Raw genomic sequence first — 19,696 nt, 5'->3', positions numbered from 1 at the left:
ACCGAAGTACAAACACCGTTGGAGAATACGGTTAGAAAGAAAGAAGAAAGGACAAAGATTTTCATTGCAAAGGAAATAGACTCCGATGGATACTGAGGAAGGGGAAGGAAGAAAAGATAAAGCAACAAGCTAGAGGGTAGGCAGATATTGCCTTGGCTGGAGGGCAGGCTAGGGTTCCACAAGACAGAGGCCAGAAATCAAAGGTGGGGCTCAGGGCAAGATATAGGGGAGATTTAATAAGTAGTGAAGTTGCTGAATACAAAATTGATCATCTGAAATGTAAATCTCCAGCTAATCCACAATTTAAAAAAATCAACACCTTAAATCAACATCTTCAAAAATTAGAAAAAGAAAGAACAGTTAATAAGCTTACAGTCTGCAGAAGAAAACAAGTAATAAAGATTAGGGCATAAATAAATGCAAGAGGAAAATAATATAAAGCATAAATGGGAATATAAACTGGCTTTGTGTTTTCTTGTTTTGCTTTAGGTTTACCAGACAGGGAGCTCTTCTCTTCTCTTCTCTTCTCTTCTCTTTCTTAGCTCAACAGCTGCGTTGGCGTGTAACGCACAGGGACTACAGCGCGTGAGGTCCGGCACATCCAGAGGACCTGTGCTGTCATCAGCCCAATCCGTCTTAGGACACTGTCCTCCTTCCGGGACTCGTCGTTATTCGCTCCCCATTTCCCAACACACCCACTTAAGCTGCCTCTTCAAAAACATTAATCAGATCACTGAACCACTGGCAAATCTCACACACAAGAAGGACAAGTTTCCAACAACCCAAATAGGAAACTAAATGGGTGACATCGCAGTAGAACTTGCTCACGGATGATAACAGGATATTAGGAAGAGCTTATGCTCCAACAAGTCTGAGAGACTAAGAGAAAAGGACAAGTTTCTGAAAACACAACATTTCGCCAAAGGAACACAATCTGACATGGAAAGCGTGAACAGTCCACCACAGAAGAAGAAATTGAATACGTGTTTGCTTGTTTAATTGTTAATGTTTAACCTCCCGACAACAAAGAATGATGGTCCGGGCAGCCTCACTGGTGAAGTCTACCGCACATTTGGAGAAGAGCTAGTTCCAGTTCTGCTGAAACGACTGCAGAGCAGAGAAAATCATCGAATGCCCCAAGACTCACTCTGTGAAGCGAGCAGAGCCCTGACACAAAAACCAGGCACAAGCAGCACTCGAGAAAGATAACTGTAGGTCACTATCCTTCATGAAAGATAGCACAGTAGGGTACACATTAGGCTGCTAACCACAAAGTTGGCAGTTTGAATCCACTAGCCTCTCTCCAGGAGAAAGATGAGGTCATCTGTTTCCTTAAAGATGTACAACCTCAGAAATCCAAAGAGGTACTTCTACTTTCTACTACAGGGTCCCTGTGACTCCAAATTGATCGTTACCTAACTGCATGTCAACTGGAAGATATATAAAAGTATAGATCTGCCAATCAGGTCACAGCCTGATGGTGCCTTCTTGGGGCATGGCCTTCTCATAAGGAGGACACAGGGAAGCCCGTCACCACCTCTCTGCCTTCACCCACCTGCTTGCTGGTCACCTGAGAACTGCTGGAGCCCGGCTACATTGCCATCGACTTTGGATCCACACGACTGTACACCCACCAGCATGTGAACTTCCTGCATTCTGCATGATTGCATGCGACTGCATGAGTCTGGAGAGGGACTTATGGACTGTTATCAGACTTGTAGACTTAAGTTAGATTGGGCTGGGAAGTTTTCTTGATATCTAATTACTTCTTGATATAAAGCTCTCTCTTATGTGAGTGTCACTATATTTGTTCTTTAGTCAACCCAGCATAACACACCTCATAAATATAGATGCAAACATTCTCAAGACAACTCTACATAATATAATCCAACAGCTTATTAAAACGTAAGTTCGTACAGATGTGCTTTATACAATTGATGAATGTATATGTATGAACTGTGAAAAGAATTGTATCAGCCCCAATAAATTGTTAAAATAAATAAATTTTAAAAAAATAAAATAAAATGTGAAAAAACGAAGCCTAAAAAAAATAATAAATAAATAAATAAATAAAAGGTTAAAAAAAAAAAGTAAGTTCATCATAAGCCAGTGGAATTAAGACTAGGTGTGCAAGAATGACTCAATCCTAGAAAAATGATCAATGTAATCTAGCACACAGCAGAGCGAACGAAAAGAATAGCATCATGCTGATGTCCCAATACCTGACTACTTTACCTTATATGGCCTCCAAACAGCCCGGTCACATGTTCTCTGGCTATATAAGCACCGCCCCTGTAGCCTGGGGTGCAACTCCCCGAGCCAGACATTGTAGACCATGGGACTTCGCCCAGGCTGGGTTTTTCTCCCCAAAAAGCCTATTTGCTCTAATTTGACTGATTTGGTCTCTGGCACCTCTCGACTACCTTACAGTATCAAATATGAAAATCACAATCATTTATCAAGGGTTCATGAGAGTGGGAAGGCAAGTGAGGGAGGGGGAAAAGAGGAGCTGATACCAGGGGTTCAAGTAGATAGAAAATGTTTCCAAAAGTATAATGGAAAAATGTGTACAAATGTGTTTGCTACAATTGATATATGGATTGTTAAAAGAGGTGTAAGAGGCCCCCAATAAAATGATTTATTAAGAAATAAATTATCAAATATAACGGAAAACACATGAACAGTGGAAGGCAAACTAGATGATTGAGAGCTGCTCAAAGTCAGCCACCAGTGCCTCAAAAGATCTCACTCAAGCAGTAAAAAGAGACCTTCTAGACTGAGGGAAATGTGGGGCAATACATGTTCAACAAGAGACTCGTCTCTAAAATCAATAGGAACCTTCAACCCTCGACAAGAAAAAGGTAACTAGTCCAATGTAAGAATGGTTAGAAGACATGAACAGACACTTTACCAAGAAGACAGCCGGCAGAGAGACGACACAGCCTTGTGGACCTGGCGCCCGTGCTGATGAAGACCACAGCCCTCGGCCCATGTCACCCCTCAACATAAAGAGAGCGAAAGGCTGGGGAACGGCAGGGTGGGAACGTGGCCCGCGGGGTCCCCTCTCCAGGCTGTGTGTGCTCCACTGGCCCAGGGGTGGCAGCGCTGGAAGGGAGGGCGTGGCGCGGGCCTGGACACCACAGGAGAGGATCTGAAGGGACTGGAGTGGATGCGCCTCTAACCAGGGATCCCCGGGCCTCAGGGCGGCCTCCGCACAGAAGAGAGCCGCGCACACGGCCCCAGGACGGCCGCAGGGGAGGTGGAGCCACCAGGCCTTTGAACAGGCTTAGTGGCCTGGGCAGCGATTGTCCCCCCAACCCCGCCCCCCCACCCCCACGATAAGTCACCAGCCACACACAGGGTCTGAGTCACTTTGCACTGCCACGTAGATGTAGGATGAGCGGCGCTCCAACCAGGGACCTATTGATAAGCCTCCCTTTCTCTCCACGTTCACTTTGACGTCCAGAGGTGCCAGTTTTGCCTACAATCTGCACCTGCCATCCATGCATACAGTTAAGCGCCCTGCCGGCTGCGGGGTTACGGCTTCAACCTCATTTCACGTAGGGATGTCCCCTTTGTCCCCATCCAGGGGTTCCTGGCAGTTGCCGAACCCACTGATGGTAGGATGAGTTCCTATCTACTAGCCAGAGTCAGTAAAGTACGTTCTGTTGGTATGCGCGCGTGTTCACGGACGTTTGTTGTTGTTCAAGGTACTTTCATACTTGGCTACTCGTGGAAAGGTTCAAAACAAGTAAATTCTTTAAAAAATAATAACTGATCAAAAGATTGGCTCATACTCAGGATTCTAGTTCCTCACGCGTGGAAGAGACCATCAAAAACAGACAAAAAACAAGTGCAAAACTAGACGCTGCAGAGGATTGTTTTATCTTGTTGACATGTACAATGTCTTTCCATCCTGTTTCCCATGGGCCAAACCTCTAAGAAGTTCAGAGGACAGGAGCCAGGCCAATGGAAAGCCCACGTCTTGAGCAAGACCGAAATCATGTAGAAGGTTCTTACCAAGAGTGGAGAAAACATGTGTTCGTTTGCTCTGTCTACCGATGAGCAGAGGTTGAGAAAGGAAGTCGAGTCCCTAAACTGCAATTGTTGAGTGGGCCAATAGACCTAGGAGGCTTAGAAAACTCCAGCCACACAAAACCGTGTGGGAACACAAAACTCCACTATGTCCGACATCTTCCGCATTAAGATGAAACGCACTCACACAACATTGTAATGATGAAGCAGGAGGAAAAAAAGAAAACGAACATCCTCACAAGTGATGAACACACGGAAACTGGGAGGGGTCAAGCATCCCGTTTCACTCGGATCCGAAGCAATGCCCACGGGCGGCCACAGCATCGAGAAATGAAGGGTGTTTATTGTTACACTGGGGACAGTTGCTGCGGGGACCCCTTCGAAGGACCAAAAGGGAAAGTGTCACTCAGAATGGAGGTGCACATAAGCCAGTGCTTCTCAACCTTCCTCATGCTGCGACCCTTAATGCGGGTTCCTCAGGTTGTGGTGACCCCGCATGTGGGCGGACCCGCCTGGAGACAATAGAGAAGTGCTGTCTCAGTTCCTAGGTCCATCTGAAATAGGGTCTTAGGTGACTCCTGGGAAAAGGTCGTTTGAGCCCAAAGGGTTCGCAACCCCCATGTTGGGAACTGCTGACATAAGCCAAGCCATATATTTCAAATTGTCTCATATGCAAGTAAAAGCTAGACGAAAAAGACGATGAAGAAGAATTGGCTTATTTTGAACCATGAGTCCAGAAACATACAGTCTCTGAAGCCCCGGCCCAGAGCTGACAAACCCTGAAACTTTGTGAAGTTGCCGCGTTTGAACTTTAAATTGGACAGGGACCGTGAGCTCCCTGAGAGCGTGAGCTGAGAGCGTGGCAGGGGACAAGGACCTGGTCCTCAGGGTCTCTCTGCCCCAGCCCTGCCCAGCCCTGGGGGCCTGATGGTGATGAGCCCCACACTCCCTCTGCTCTCCCAACCTCCGGGTCAGCCCACCTGGCTACAGCTACAGCCACCTGCACGCACTCAGCCGCTGGGCCAACAGGGAGAAGGTGAGAAGCAGGCATCCACCCTGTGGATTGTCTTCAGGAAACTACTTTAAACTTTTAAAACCCAGAATCTCTGCTTGGGGAACAGACATATGAAAAAGAATCACAGCTGCCAATTAGTGATCACGAATAGCACTGCTCACCACCAAACAGCCCACAGGGAAACCACGTTATCGCTCTACATCACAGGTAAGGAATCTGAGGCTCAGGAAATTGCTAGCTAGTGGCAGAGCTGGGCCTTGGACCCAAAGGCCACACGCAATGACCCGGCTTCACATGGAGGATGTTGTGAAGCCGGGGTTCCAGATTCAGCCCCTCCAGGGAATGCATAACAGACGCTTCTTCTCGATGTGCCCACCTTCCTGATAAACTGATCTGTGAAGAATAAATTAAAGGTTGAATAACTAAGACCAGGTTTACCAGCTGGTGAAATTGCTGTTTGCTATTGTTCTTGAAAAGCAGCCCAGGGTTAAAAGTTTCTGGAGAAGGATGAGAGAATCTTTCCGGGGCTGACAGAGTAAGTACCCTGTATACAACAAAACGAAACCCTGCCTTGTCTGTGCCATGTTCGTGATGACCGACCGAGTGGATCGCTGATATCCACAAGATTCCCGTTGCCTGATTCAGAGCTTTCTTCCTAGTCTATCCTGGACTAGAAAGTCCACTGACAGACCCACAGCATCATGCATATCATGCAGATCCCACTGACAAGCAGTCAGGCAGTGGGTGCCAAAGTGAATTAGCCAGGAACTGAACCTGGGTACCATTCACAACAGTCAAAAATCTTACCAAGACCTCATGCCATCAGTTGAATGTCTCCATTTTCATAGAAGGAGTGACTTCACTAATGTCACGGAGCAGAATGGGATCAAAGACAAGAGCCAAAGCTGAGTGCCCTCACCCCGTGTGCAGGCCTCATTCCGTGGCATCACCCTGCCGCTGAGAGGGGTAACACTGGGAGAGTGCCATTGCTCCCAGACATTCCATGTCCGATCCCTCCAAATCTGACTTTCCAGGACATGGCAGAGGGTGCCGCTGGGGCAGCGAGATGCCCGCTGGCTTTCTGAGTGTGTTGTGACACTGTGTGGCACCCCGCTAGAGAGGACATTCATGCTGCTGAGCGAAAATTCTGGGCCTCGTCCCTCTGGGCACACACACGCAGATGGGCAGATGTGGGACCTGTCCTTGTCGGTCAGAGCATCTAACGACTGTTAGAAGATACTCCGCTGGCGTGCCCTTACCTCGCCGTACCGATGGTGACACTCCAGTCTGCGCAGCCTCATTCAGCCAAGGACTCTGAGGAAAACGGCACGGAGCAGGAGTCCAGAGAAACCAGGGCGACTCTATGGAGCTAGATGTTGCTACAGCCAAACCTCACCCATCCCGACTGAATGCAAGGAAATAGCAGGTGCTCCGTGACGTCCCCGCTGTGCCCGTGGTCACAGAGTGGAAGCTGGAGATATCTGGCAGCATGGTGTTTTCTAGAAGCGGGCTGATTTTGTTAGGGCCTCAGACCTTTGGCTTTGTGAGCTGGTTCTAATGTCCACCAATGTGGTAATATCAGAAAGCTGATTTGTGAAGATTATGATGTGTGTGTGTGTGTGTGTATTAAGAGGGTGGGGGAGGAGAGTGGGCTATCCAGGTAAGATATTTGACCAAACAGCAGCACTCAGTCTTTGTAAGTGGTCAGTGCATCTCACTGAGGCCTCCGAGGTGCAGGGCTTAGAAGGCACACAATGACGAAGCCCTTTGCCTTCGGTCTCATCAGAGAGAGAGGGACATAATGAACTAGCTACAGCACAACGCAAACTAGAATCAACTGTCACCCGAGCAGTCAGTTCCGGGGAGGCATCTGAGAAGCGGCACAGGAAAGACAGGGTGTGAGCCGAGCCTTAAAGAACAAGAGGAGAACAAGAGGCATGGGGGCCTGAGGAAGGGCCATGAGAAGGAGATCGAGCAGATGTCCACAGAGGGGAGCTGTGTGTGGTGCGGGCAGGCTGACCCAGGGAGCAGGACGGCTCTGGTGGAAGGGTGGGCTGCAGCCTGGTCACACAAAACCTGAGACACTCCCCCGTTCCCTGAGGTCTTGGGATTGGAGCCAAAGGGGAGAAAGAAAAATGCATAGTCAGGGGGGTTCCCGTGCATTTGCTACTTGCAAACACCCCATAATTGTGTCCCAAATCAGAATTTGAGTCTAACCTGGGTCTTTTGGGTAACACTCCAAGCACATCCCATGTCCAGCTTGCTTCTTTCTACATTTCAGCTTTCCCTTTTGTTAGGGAAAGACAGTAAATCTTAAAAGGAGCCCAAATGTCCCTAGAGAAGAACGGAGGACAGGTCAAAGTCACCAAGAGCGAGTGTCGAATTGTAGACCCTAGTAAGGGCAGAAGTTCCATCTGCCCTGGGCTGTGTTCTTGGCACTTACCCAGAGCCTGGCACATAGTAGGCACTACGAAAAATTTTGTTCACTGACTAAGTGAAGGAGGTTTCATGAGTCTTTTCAACAAACCTCAGCAAGAAAAAACGCACCTCGAAGAGTCCATGTGGATGAGAGTAAAGGCTAGTTCATCAAATTAGCCAACTGTCCAAGACACCGCTCCTTAGCAGTCATCCTGATTCAGGTGGAGGGGGGAAACCAGTGTAGGATCTGGGGAGGAAAGAGATCATGATAGAGACTGTCATTCTTATCCGTGAGATGGACAGTGCAGACCAACGAGAGCCTTCTGGCTGCAGCTGCATTCTCCCCATCTGCAACGGCTGTACCCATGTACTAGTGTACCGCCTGGGCCGCTTACAAGTCTCTTTGCAAGGATGTCTCACAGGTAGACGGTGCTAAGTTTGGATGAGAAGTTCTGAATCGTGCATTCCATATGTGTGGTTGGCTTCCATTGACAGGACTTGTGGAAGCTAGAAGTTCTAGCAGCTAGGAAATCGTCTTGCTCTCAAAGTGGGCTGTGTCCACGACTGGAAGTGAGGAAATCGTCTTGCTCTCAAAGTGGCCTGTGTCACCGAGGGATGAGCAAAGGGATGAAGGAGCACAGAGGAGGCAGAGAATTCTGTCAGGGGCAGGAGGGGGAGGAACTGAGGCCCCAGGGAGCTGGGCCCTAAAGAAGGACAGAGCATCTCCACTGGGTGAGAGGGAAGCCGTAGCTCTGAAAGGAGACTTCATGAGCAAAAAGGTAGAACTGGAAACAGGGATGGTTTATTCAGGAAAGGCGAGTGCTTTGACCACTGAAGATGCTAGATGCAGTCGAACAAAATGAGTGAGGTGGGGGTTGGGGGTGTGGAAATACTTAACAGGCACATGGGCCTCCGGGAATGTTCCAGAACCTGGTCTCTCCATCAGTTCAGCAAGGAAGAGAGGGGAGAGGTGGGGGGTTGTATCCTCTGAGTGATAAAACTTCATACTCATGTTTCTTCTTCAGACCACGGATCACCTCTGAGCTATGAGACAGCTTTCCTCTCCTCACAGGATTGCTGTGCCTTGGGGATATTTGTGTTCACTCTTGTGATTCCCTGACACTGGTTTTTCTCAAGGAGACAATGGACCAGCTCAGAACAGCAAGAGAGGCTACCTGGGGGGACGTGGCAGATTTTCATTCAACTTCTCCAGCCAAAAAGGTAGCCAGTGCCTAACAACACTTCAGCCACGTTTGACTCTGTTAACCTCTTGGTGTGGCATCTCCTACAAAGTGGCGTGGACACCAAGATGTGAGTCACTTGGTTTGGGAACACCCGGGCTATACACTGTGACCAGGAGTTCTATGGGGTTTTGTATGTCCTTAAAAGGAGCCGTTGATGGTCTGGAACGCCTTAAGAAAAAAACAAAACAAACAAACAGGATGCAGGCTTGGGTGTGCTCCCTTTGCCATCAAGGCAATTCCAACACTTAGCAGCCCTGTGTAGGGTTCCCAGGGTGCAGGTCTTTACCAGAGCCTCCTCTCTCTCCTGTGGGGCAGCTTTTGGGTGTAAGCAACCTGCCTCGCAGTGAGAAGTCCAATGATTACCAGAGAGCAGCACCATCGAGACCCATCGACCCACCCTATAATACTGATATAGTTGACCTTGATGGCCAAAGAGCTAGGCACCATGTATCACCCCCCTTGCCTTCCAAAGTCTATCTCACCAAAGTCAGGGAAGAGGGAGCAGCCCTTAGGACGGTGGAATAGTTTTTTGTATTTATCTTTCTTCTCTGGTAGTCCCAGACTTTACACCATATTGGATCGAGGTCATAGTAGGCTCTCAAAAAATATTCAGTGAATGCCTAGTGAAATACTACTGGAATCTGAAATACGATGGGTGTGATTCTGCCAGCTGAAGTCACAACTGAGAAGGGTGGGGGGTGCTTCCCTATAACAGACCAGAGTTTTGTAGATTCCAAAGGAACATGTCAAGCAGGAAACTCATTCCTTTGTCTCCTTTAAGGTTCCCCTGGGGAGAACGGAGAGACCAAAGGCCCTGGGATGTGCAGCATCCTGTCCTAGGCTGTGTCAATCGAACCGCAGGATTGAGAAGGCCAGGCAGCCATGAAATGCAACTCCCTCCTTATACATTTGGTAAAACGAAATTTGAAAGATGGGGACAACCTGCCCCAGGTCACACATACAGGCTGATTGACTCCTGGACCAGGCTGATTGCCTCCAATGGACGAAGAATGACGGCTGGGAGAAACCAGACAGTCGTCAGGGAGTATATCCTCCTGGGCTTGTCAGAGCACCATCACGTAGAGATAGGCCTGTTTCTGCTGTGCCTGGGCATCTACTCCATGAATTTGCTGGGGAACGCACTCCTCATAGGGCTGAACTGGCTGGACCCCCGTCTGCACAGCCCCATGTACTTCTTCCTCAGCAACCTCGCCCTCATGGACATACTAGGCACATCCTCCTTTGTGCCGCTCATGCTGGTCAACTTCCTGCAAACCCAGAAGACCATCTCCTTCGCTGGCTGTGCCCTACAGATGTACCTGACCCTGGCTCTGGGCACCACCGAGTGCCTGCTCCTGGCTGTGATGGCATATGACCGCTATGTGGCTATCTGCCAGCCACTTAGGTATCCAGAGATCATGAGTGGGCAGAGATGCACCTGGATGGCAGCACTGAGCTGGGGTGTGGGCTTCTGCAACTCACTGCTGCACTCCCTCTTGGCTTGGCGCCTCCCATTCTGTGGCCACAATGTCATTAACCATTTCTTCTGTGAGATTTTGGCCGTGATGAAACTGGCATGTGGTGACATCTCCCTCAACGCGCTGTCATTAATGTTGACCACAACTTTGCTGACATTGACCCCACTCCTGCTCATCTCTCTGTCCTACATCTTCATCCTCGCTGCCATCCTCAGGGTACCTTCTGCTGCAGGCCGGCGCAAAGCTTTCTCCACCTGCTCCGCCCACCTCACCGTGGTGGTGATTTTCTACGGGACCATCTCCTTCATGTACTTCAGGTCCAAGGCCAAGAACCCTGACTCGGACAAGCTTATTGCCTTGTTCTATGGGCTCGCGACGCCCTCCCTGAACCCCGTCATCTACAGCCTGAGGAACGCGGAGGTGAAAGCTGCAGCCAGAGCTCTTCTAGCTCGAAAAATGGCCCCCTTCCACTTCCGCACTGCTTCTCTGTCGGCCCGGAGAGGCTGAGGCACGTTGTGGTGCCAATGCTGCCGCTCCATTGGAAGATGGTAGGGGTTCTCCTCGGCGTCATCAGTTTCTGCCTCGGGGACTCAGGTCGATAAAGCTGCCACCATTGAGATCATTGCAGGTCGCCATGACGAAAAGATAAGTGACAAAGCAGGCAATCATTCTTAAAGTTCCCACACAGAAGCGATCTCTTCCACATTTCATTGTTTCTCAGCCCATACAAGGCCCGTGGCCACCTCTGGCATCAAGGAGGAAGCGATGTCTATCTACCGTGTGTCTGTGGGGGTAGAAAGAACTGAGATAATTGTGAATGAGCTGATGACTTCCATGCCATCCGAGTCAACCCAACAGCTACTAGCCCTTTGGCTTCCTTCACCCTGATGGCCCATGCTTCTGCGGAGCACGAGGTGACTCCTCTGGAAGCTTTTTTCAATGTCAACACAAGTAGGTTAGGCTAGGTTTCCCAAAATTCTGTGTGTGTGTGTGTGTGTGTGTGTGTGTGTGTGTGTGTGTGTGTGTTTCAGAATAAGGGTTAGGCATAAAAGAAATTTGCATGAGATGTCAAAGGTAAAGAGGAAGCTCCACCTATTCTTTCTGCTCAGGTCACTGCACAATACACAGAGAGGGTGGGGGCTCACACACACTCACGGCTTGTCACTCATCGGCTGAATCCCCTTGCTAGCTTGGGGCAGAAACCGGGCCCTCCGCTCCTGTAGTTCCACCACATATCTGCCTTCATCTACTCTGAATCCTGGGCAAAGTTCAGCTCCGTGGCCAAGAGCACCGACTTCTTCTCTAGACATCCCCATGTCATTACTATTGAAGGCAGTGGGAGGCAGACACGGTGAGAGACACAGTTTGTCCTCCTGGGTCGGTCCTAGTTTATCCTTCCTCTCCATCAATTCACACCCAGCTTTCCTTCCCGACTGCCAGCCCGGCTGACCTGTAACAGGTCCAAAAGCAAATGCAAAGGCAATCACCTGCATAGGCTTCTCTACCTGCTTCCCCAGTCGTATAAGTTTTCTATTAAAAATGTTTAGTAGCAGGTAGAGGGTTGGTAGGATCGGCCCAAATGACGGAATGCCTTGTAAGCATGTCGCATGATACCTGGAACACAGAAAGCCCTCAGTAAGTTGACACTCATCATTTTCGTGATGCGGATTGTGTGTTGAATGCATGCTTTCTTGTTAAGAGTTGTGCAGTAAAAAGCACATATGTAATCTGTCCGTCAGCTTGTAATGACGTTGCATTAGAAACCTTTTTCGCGCTGACTGTAAGTGTTGAGTACTTGCTATCTTTTATATTTGTGATAAGTAGTCACCCCATTGTTGATTACTGTCGGTGATTTGACTCTGAAACAATCGTTTACCCTTCTGATTACGGGTCCTTTGACCTGAAGAATACCAGAAGAGATTGGAAGAGACACATTTTCCCAAATGTACCCGTAACCATTTGCGATGATTTATCTTTCTGAGTTACACAGGTTCTCATTGCTGTTCAAAATGAGATAATTGTCCTCCGATTTCATGTTTTTGTAGCCATGAACAAGGCGTCATTGTTCTCAATTACTAAACGTATGTAACTGTGATAAATGTGAAGTTACAAAACAAATACATGCTAATAAAGTACTGTTTTTTCTGCAAAAAAAAATGTTTAGTAGCATTTATAGTGGTGATATTACTTTAATAAAATCCAAGTCATTCATTACTCCCCCAATCAAGGGTCTTTGATTCTTATGACCACAGCATTATGTGCAAATTCTTCCAGTGAATCGTGAAGGTCCCAGACAGTGGCTCTCTGGAGTCTGCAGCATGGTGCTCTGCAAGCCCCGTTCACTTGGGCTGTTCCCTTTAGAACGGCAAGTGGTCAAGGCCCTGGGCTGGCTGTGCGGGCAGACACACATGAGGGTCCACCTATAACAACTGGTCACAGCGCTGCATCTTGTACTCTGTGCCCCTGAAACAAGCCAGGAGACAACCAAGGAGCACAATGTTCCAGGCCTGGCTCAGTAAGAAAAAATGAGGAGCTGATAGCAAGGGCTCAACAGAAAGCAAATGTTTTGAGAATGATGAGGGCAACAAATGTACAAATGTGCTTGACACCATGGATGTATGTTTGGATTATGAGAAGCGTCGTACGAGCCCCCAATAAATGATTTTTAAAAAGAAGAAGAAGTGTTCACTAGGTCACCCTCAAATATGATAACCATGTCATTGTGCTCTTGGTCTCCAAATACTCTCCCAAATCTATCCTTCAGACAGACATGAAAACATCAATTTGACATGCCCTGGTACATCGCGGTACTATGGAGCTTTATGCATCAACAAAAACAATGACAACGCAACCGCCTGGAGACAAGGGAACACATTGGTGAACACAGAGAACACTATGCTTAGCAAACTCAGTCAATCTTACAAAGTTAACTATCAAATATCACCCCTAGTGTAAGGGATAACAAAGAAGAAATGTGGTTTATACACCAATAGGCAAGACTTTGTTGACCACGAAGAGGCCAGGAACAGGGTGGGAACAGAGAAAAGGGAGGGATGGGGGAGGGAACCCCCAAAAACCCATCCATTTAAAATACTCTTCGGCTTAAATCTCTAGTTATTTCCTGCAGGGTCAAAACCAGAGGTGTCACTTATTTGTCCAACCTCGTCATTGACTGCTTCCCTGCACTGACCCACTCAGGCCCAGGCACCTGGACTGAATGACTCACAGTGCCCCGAGAGAGAGCTTCTTTCCCCTCTCCATGCTCCAGCAAGTCTCTCTCTCTCTCTCTCTCTCTCTCTCTCTCTCTCTCTCTCTCTCTCTCTCTCTCTCTCTCTCTCACACACACACACACACACACACACACACACACACACCATTTATCACAGTTTTACTGGCACTTCATGTATATATCATGTAATTCAATAGTTCAATCATATCAAGAAGAGTTGTACAAGTCTCCAGGACCTGCAGGGCCAGCCCCAATCCCAACTATGTGGACCCCCCACCACCCCACCAAAAGAATGCACTTCAGAGGACAGCACTGAAGCTACAGCTCAGGGAGAGGGACACATCTGATCAGAGCGCACAGGAGACACGAAGCGGGAAGGAGAGACAGTAGAACACATCCTGGCCCACCAAGCCTTAAGGACAATATTCCTGCTCGGAGCAGACAATGCACAGAGAGGACCATAGGACTGACCCTACCACAAGACACGATGTCCCTCACTGAACCATAGCGCTAATGGGGACAACACTGGAGACACAGTGCATGAATTGTGCCAGATCTGACCCCATCACACTGGGGTGAAACACTAAGGGCATGCAACAGAAAAGCAAAGCAATGAAGTCCTTGGAGCATACCGAAAATAGACTTTGGGGACAGAGTGTGGCACCCCATCAGACTCGACTGGAAAACACTCCTAAAGGTCAAAAAATAGACCTGGAACTATAGGCTTTTCCTTTTTTGTCATTGTCTTTATTTTTGTTGTTGTTATTTTGTTTTGTTAGTTTTGTCTTCCTTTGTTGTTGTTTTTTGTTTTTGCATTGTTTTTGTGCTTGTTAATTTTATGATTATGAATATCTATCTAGATAAGATAGGTGAGATGAACAATTCAGAGACGAAAACAACAGGAACGATGGTTCTAGAGGGGTGGGGCATGGGAGAGGGGGAGGTGGGAGAAAGGAAGGGGTAGGGTCAACCAACCCAGGGACAAGGGAACAACAAGTGAACTAAAATCAATGGAGAGATGGGTGTAAGATGTCTAGTGGGGTTTAATTAAGGGCAAAGGAACTACTGAGACCCAAATGAGGGCAAAACATGAAAGTGGGACAAGAGGAAAGTAGAATAAAATAGAGGAAAGAACTAGAAGGCAAAGGGCATTTATAGTGGTCTAAATACAGGCATGTACGTATGTAAATATAATTTCTATAACCATAGGGAAATAGATCTATGTACTTATATTTATATGTTAAGTATTAAGGGAGCAGTTGGACATTGGGTCTCTACTCAAGTACTCCCTCAACCCAAGAACACTTTATTCTAATAATCGGCATTCTGTGATGCTCACCTTCCCGACACAATCGCTGAAGACAAATGGGTGCATAAGCAAATGTGGTGAAGCAAGCTGATGGTGCCCGGCTATCAAAATATATAGTATCTGGGGTCTTAAAGGAAAATAAACAAGTGGCCATCTAGCTCAGAAACAACAAAGTCCACATGGAAGAAGCACACCAGCCTGTGTGATCATGAGGTGTCGATGGGATCAGGTATCAGGCATCAAAGACCCAGAATAAATAATCATATCAATATGAATGAGGGGGAGTGCAGAGTGGAGACCCAAAACCCATCTGTAGACAATTGGACATCCCTTTACAGAAGGGCCACAAGAAAGAGACAAGCCAATCAGGGTGCAGCATAGCACCGATGAAACATACAACTTTCCTCTAGTTCTTTAATGCTTCCTCCCCACCACCCTGTCACCCACTATTATGACCCCAATTCTACCTTACAAATCTGACTAGACCAGGGCATGAACACTGCTACAGAAAATAAACACAACACAGGGAATCCAGGACAGATAAACCCCTGAGGACCAATAATGAGAAGAAAGATATCAGGAGGTGAAGGGAACGATGGGGGAAGTAAGGGGGAATTGATCACAAGGATCAACATATAACCCCTTCCCAGGGGGACGGAGAACAGAAAAGTGAGTGACGGGAGACATCAGTCAGTGTAAGACATGAAAAAAAAATAATAATTTATAATTATCAAGGATTCATGTGGGAGGGAGTGGAGGGGAGGGAGGGGGAAATGAGGAGCTGATACCAAGGGTTCAAGTAGAAAAAAATGCTTTGAAAATGCTGATGGCAACATATGTACAAATGTGTTTGACACAATGGATGAATGTATAGATTGTGCCAAGAGCTGTAAGAGCCCCCAATAAAAGTATTTTTAAAAGAATACTGATTGCCCTTAATGATCTCATTATTCTTTCATTAAATATATTATGAAAACTGAAAAAAAGACTTGTAGAATCATTACTACAGCCAACTGTTAGAACACTTTCTTCTTCCTTCTACTTATTGTTATTTGTGTCATTATTGTTTTCATTGTGACAAAAAATATATACAACACGGCATTCTCCAATTCACCGATTTCTACATGTACAAGCCAGTGCCGTTGATTATACTCTTCCTGCTGTGCAACCGCTATTGAGACCCTTTCCCAAATAGTTCCATCCCCGTGAACATGAACTCACTGCCCCTAAGCAAATGCTCTACCAGCCTTCCTTCCCCTTTAGTATAGTGAACACTTACCATGTGCCAGACATGCACGTGTGCCAAGTGAGTGTCTTGCTGGGGCTAAATGGAATAATGGAAATCTCAAGGGATGATGCACTGCGGACATAGTGACCAGCCAAGACACTCCCCCAATACCTTGGCATTATGTGCGATCCACTCATTCTCCCACACGCCCCCTTTTCCAGGAGACTCCGTCTGATCCCCCAAGTTGGGTGTGATCTGTCTCACTCCCATCGGAAATCCCAAAGCCTTCTATGCTCCGTTCTTTCCTGAATCCTAGCTACGTGGGTTCATATGTCCTGTGAGCTGGCTCTGTGCATCTTAGTGTGACAGAACACTGCTTACATTGACACAGTCACTTGTTTTTCTTAGCTTCTGATAAAGGCACAGAGACGTGGCCCACTTGCTTTGGTCTTTGCAACAATTCAGTTGGCCCCAGCAGTTCTCTCTAATTGGGGTACGGGGGAAGTGTGATAATAGAAAGTAGAAAACAAAGAAATTTGTTCTTGGTCTTTGGGCTTCAAAAGTCTACACCGAAAGGGAATCCAAAAGATTTAAGGCATAAACAGAAGCTGTGGGAGAAAACATGGGGAAAAAGTAAGAGTTCCCTACCTCCATTAGGATGCATTTAAATTTGTTGTGGTTTTTAGTGTTTTCTACTCTCTTTTTGATATAGGTTTTTATCTATTTCGCCTTTTTGTACTTGTTCATTTTTGTTTGCGGCGTGTGTGTTTGGTTCTAATGTCTTTCTGTGTGTGAAATCCAGGACAGGTAAATCTATGGCGACAGTAGCTGAATGAGCAGTTCCTTGGGGGTGTGGCAGGAGAGGATGGAGAGGAATAGGGAGCTAAAAACGACGAGGACACGAATGAAGAAAACCTTCTAAAGCGAATCGTGGTGATGATTGTACAACCTTCTGGATGCGACTGAGCTATCAGATTGTACGGGATGTGAATTATATGCCAATAAAACTGTTGGGGGGCGGGGGACGGTTCCCTGAAGAAGAAGGAGCAAATGTAAGGAGAGCATAGGAATAGAAAGATCCCAAACGTGAGGGGCCTGAGCTGCATCCCACAGTCCAAGTGCTGCGTAGACTCGCGGCATTTACAAATTGGAGCAGCCCCTGGCTGGAAAACCAGGGAGGTAGCAGGAGCCCCCCACAAAAAGGACCCTAGAGTCTTAGACTCATATGCAAACAAGCAGCCATCTATGGGAGGCATCAACAAAGTCCACTTCAAAGAAGCACACCAGCCCGTGTGATCCAAAGATGACCATAATAAACTCCAAATATGATGAGATTACTCTCGGACATATAGGCTAATATCGGACTTGTGGACTTGATCTGGCCTGGGCTGGGATGTTTTCTCAACATTATTAAATTGCTCTTGTCTATAAAGCTCTTTCTTATACGCATATGACTGTCTCTGTATTTGTTTCTCTAGTCCACTCAGACTTACACAAAGGGACAAGTATCAGAGCTTAAATTGTGAACACCCAATGTGCAGAAGACCTTATAGAGGACAGTGAGAGCCCAAATCCATCTGCAGAGCATCTGGTCAGATTAGGCCTCCGGCAGACCCCGTCTGCCCACAGGCAAGGGACTCAAACAGAGATTATTGTAAACTTGATTACGTTGAATCGATTCACGGTATAATATGATACTTGGTCAGTTGACTTCCCTCTTGGCCCAACCAAAATTTGCTCTAGGCTTATTTCTCACTTGTTCCATGACAGAAATTCCTTCTCTGACTTTTTAACTATTGTTGGTGGTCTTTTCTTCCTTACTCTTTATTTTTATCTTTATGTTACTAGTATTTGTCTTCCTTCTGTCTTGTCTTGTCTCTGTGAGATCTCCTAGTTTAGGAAGCACAGAAGGAGTGACTGCACAGAGATAATAGCTGACGTCAGAGCTGATTGGGGACAGGAGGATGGGAGGGTGAGGGAAATGGGGAAGCAGACAATGAAGGGGGAGCCGGGAGGAAGCACTAGAACTGCTTGTGATGATGCATATGCAACTCTTTGTTAAAGTGACTTAACGATGAAAGTGTATGAGATGTGAAAATTATACAAGAAAACTACCCCAAAAATGTAAAAGAAACCAAAGGTGATCATTGTTTATCGTGGGTGCTTAGGAGGCATTGGGTTTATGTTAAAGGGGGTGGAATAATTTGGAGAAAGGTATCAATAATGATTTCACAGCGTGAAGAGGATAATCAATGGCACTGGGTTATACATGTCGAAGCTGTTGAATGGGAGGATGATTTGTGAACACTTATGCCACAATTTTCCATAACTATGCTAATAGCAATGAGTATAGGGGAGACGAAAATGATCTAAAATTGACTGTGATAGTGACAGTACAGCGCTTCCTGATATGATTGAACTATTGAACTGCACGATACGTAAAGTGCCCAGGAAACTGGGTTTTTTAATGTTCCAGAAAATGTTCCTGTTAAGTTTATAAGGTTGTCATTAAAATGAAAACACACTACTAAAAGAAGTCTCATAGAAGATGAAAAAAAAGACTCCAGAGAGGTTCTGGGTAGCCACGGCCTTAGACACCTCAAATGCTTCCCCATGTGACATAGGAGTGGCAGGGAGCACTGAGCAAGGTTACATCCATGGGAGCAAGAACTCTCTCTGGGTCACCAACTTGGGACCAGATGCCGTGATAGTGATCGCAAGGAAGGGATGCAACGTGGACACTCGGCCGGAGAGAAGTCTCCTGCGTTAGGTATTGTGTCAGGTCCTGAGAACGCAGCGGAGGCCCAGGTAAGAAGAAAACGAATCCAAATTGACACCAGACGTTGCTCCTGGCACTCAGACAAAGTGGGGGCTCAACCTGAAAGTGACATCCTGTGATACTTCTCACAGGCCTGACATAAATCGGACATCAACAAAGTCAAACCTCGGCGATTCAAACAACATCGCTGCTGTGGTGCGGTGCACGGAGTCCGTCTTCCAGAACCCGACAGAAGGAGACACCGCCCGGGCCTGCGGCGGCCTCGCAGTTGTTCTAGTGTGCGCCCATTGTTGCAGCCAGTGTCAATGCTGCTAGTCAAGGGCCTTCCTCTTTCTCGCTGCCCCTCCACTTTAGGGACCGGTCGGTCGCTCCTGAGAACGTGTCCACGGCGTGTGGGACAATCTCGCCATCCTTGCCCCTGAGGAGCATTCTGGCTGTACTTCTTCCAAGACAGACCTGTTGGTTCTTTGAGAAGTCCATGGTACTTTCACTGTTCCTCACCTGCACACCGTTCAAATATGTCACTTATTCTTATGTCTTTCTTAGTCAGTGTCCAGCTTCCACGTGCTTACGAGATGATAGAAAATGCCAGGGATTGAATCAGGCTCCACTTAGTGCTCAAAGGCGCCTCCGTGCTTTTGAACACTTGCGCGGAGTCTCGTCAGCAGATTTTCCCTGTGCAGTGTGTCCTGTGATCTCTTGACTGCTGCTTCCATGAGCGTCGAGTATGGAGCCGAGCAAGACAAAATCTTCGACAACTTCAGTCTTGTCTCCATGCATCATGAGGTGACCTATGGGTCCCCGTGGGAGGGTTTGGGCTTTCTTTACTTTGCGTGGTCATCCATCCTGAAGGCTGTGATCCTTGAACTTCGTCAGCAAGTGCTTCGAGGCCTCCCTCCCTTCCAGCAAGCAAAGTTGTGTCCTCTGCATATCGCAGATTTGCCACTGAATCAGGATCCCT

The 19,696-nt window shown here is 47.3% G+C and overlaps 1 protein-coding gene across 1 annotated transcript; it reads left to right on the top strand.

Moving 5' to 3' along the window:
• The first annotated feature begins 9,722 nt into the window (after nucleotides 1–9,722).
• On the top strand, nucleotides 9,723–10,697 carry LOC142458472 (olfactory receptor 13C7-like). The gene has a single exon (XM_075559499.1). The coding sequence runs from the start codon at nucleotides 9,723–9,725 to the stop codon at nucleotides 10,695–10,697; it is 975 nt and encodes a 324-aa protein (XP_075415614.1).
• Nucleotides 10,698–19,696: the final 8,999 nt, after the last annotated feature.

Source organism: Tenrec ecaudatus, chromosome 10 (genome assembly GCF_050624435.1).
Source record: "Tenrec ecaudatus isolate mTenEca1 chromosome 10, mTenEca1.hap1, whole genome shotgun sequence".
In the NCBI taxonomy this organism is placed as follows: Eukaryota; Metazoa; Chordata; class Mammalia; order Afrosoricida; family Tenrecidae; genus Tenrec; species Tenrec ecaudatus.
Note: the sequence above shows the minus strand (reverse complement) of the source record. Positions and strands in the feature narration are given on the sequence as shown.

Coding starts and splice junctions, on each gene's coding strand:
- LOC142458472 (XM_075559499.1), top strand. CDS start 9,723: ATGACGGCTGGGAGAAACCAGACAGTCGTCAGGGAGTATATCCTCCTG.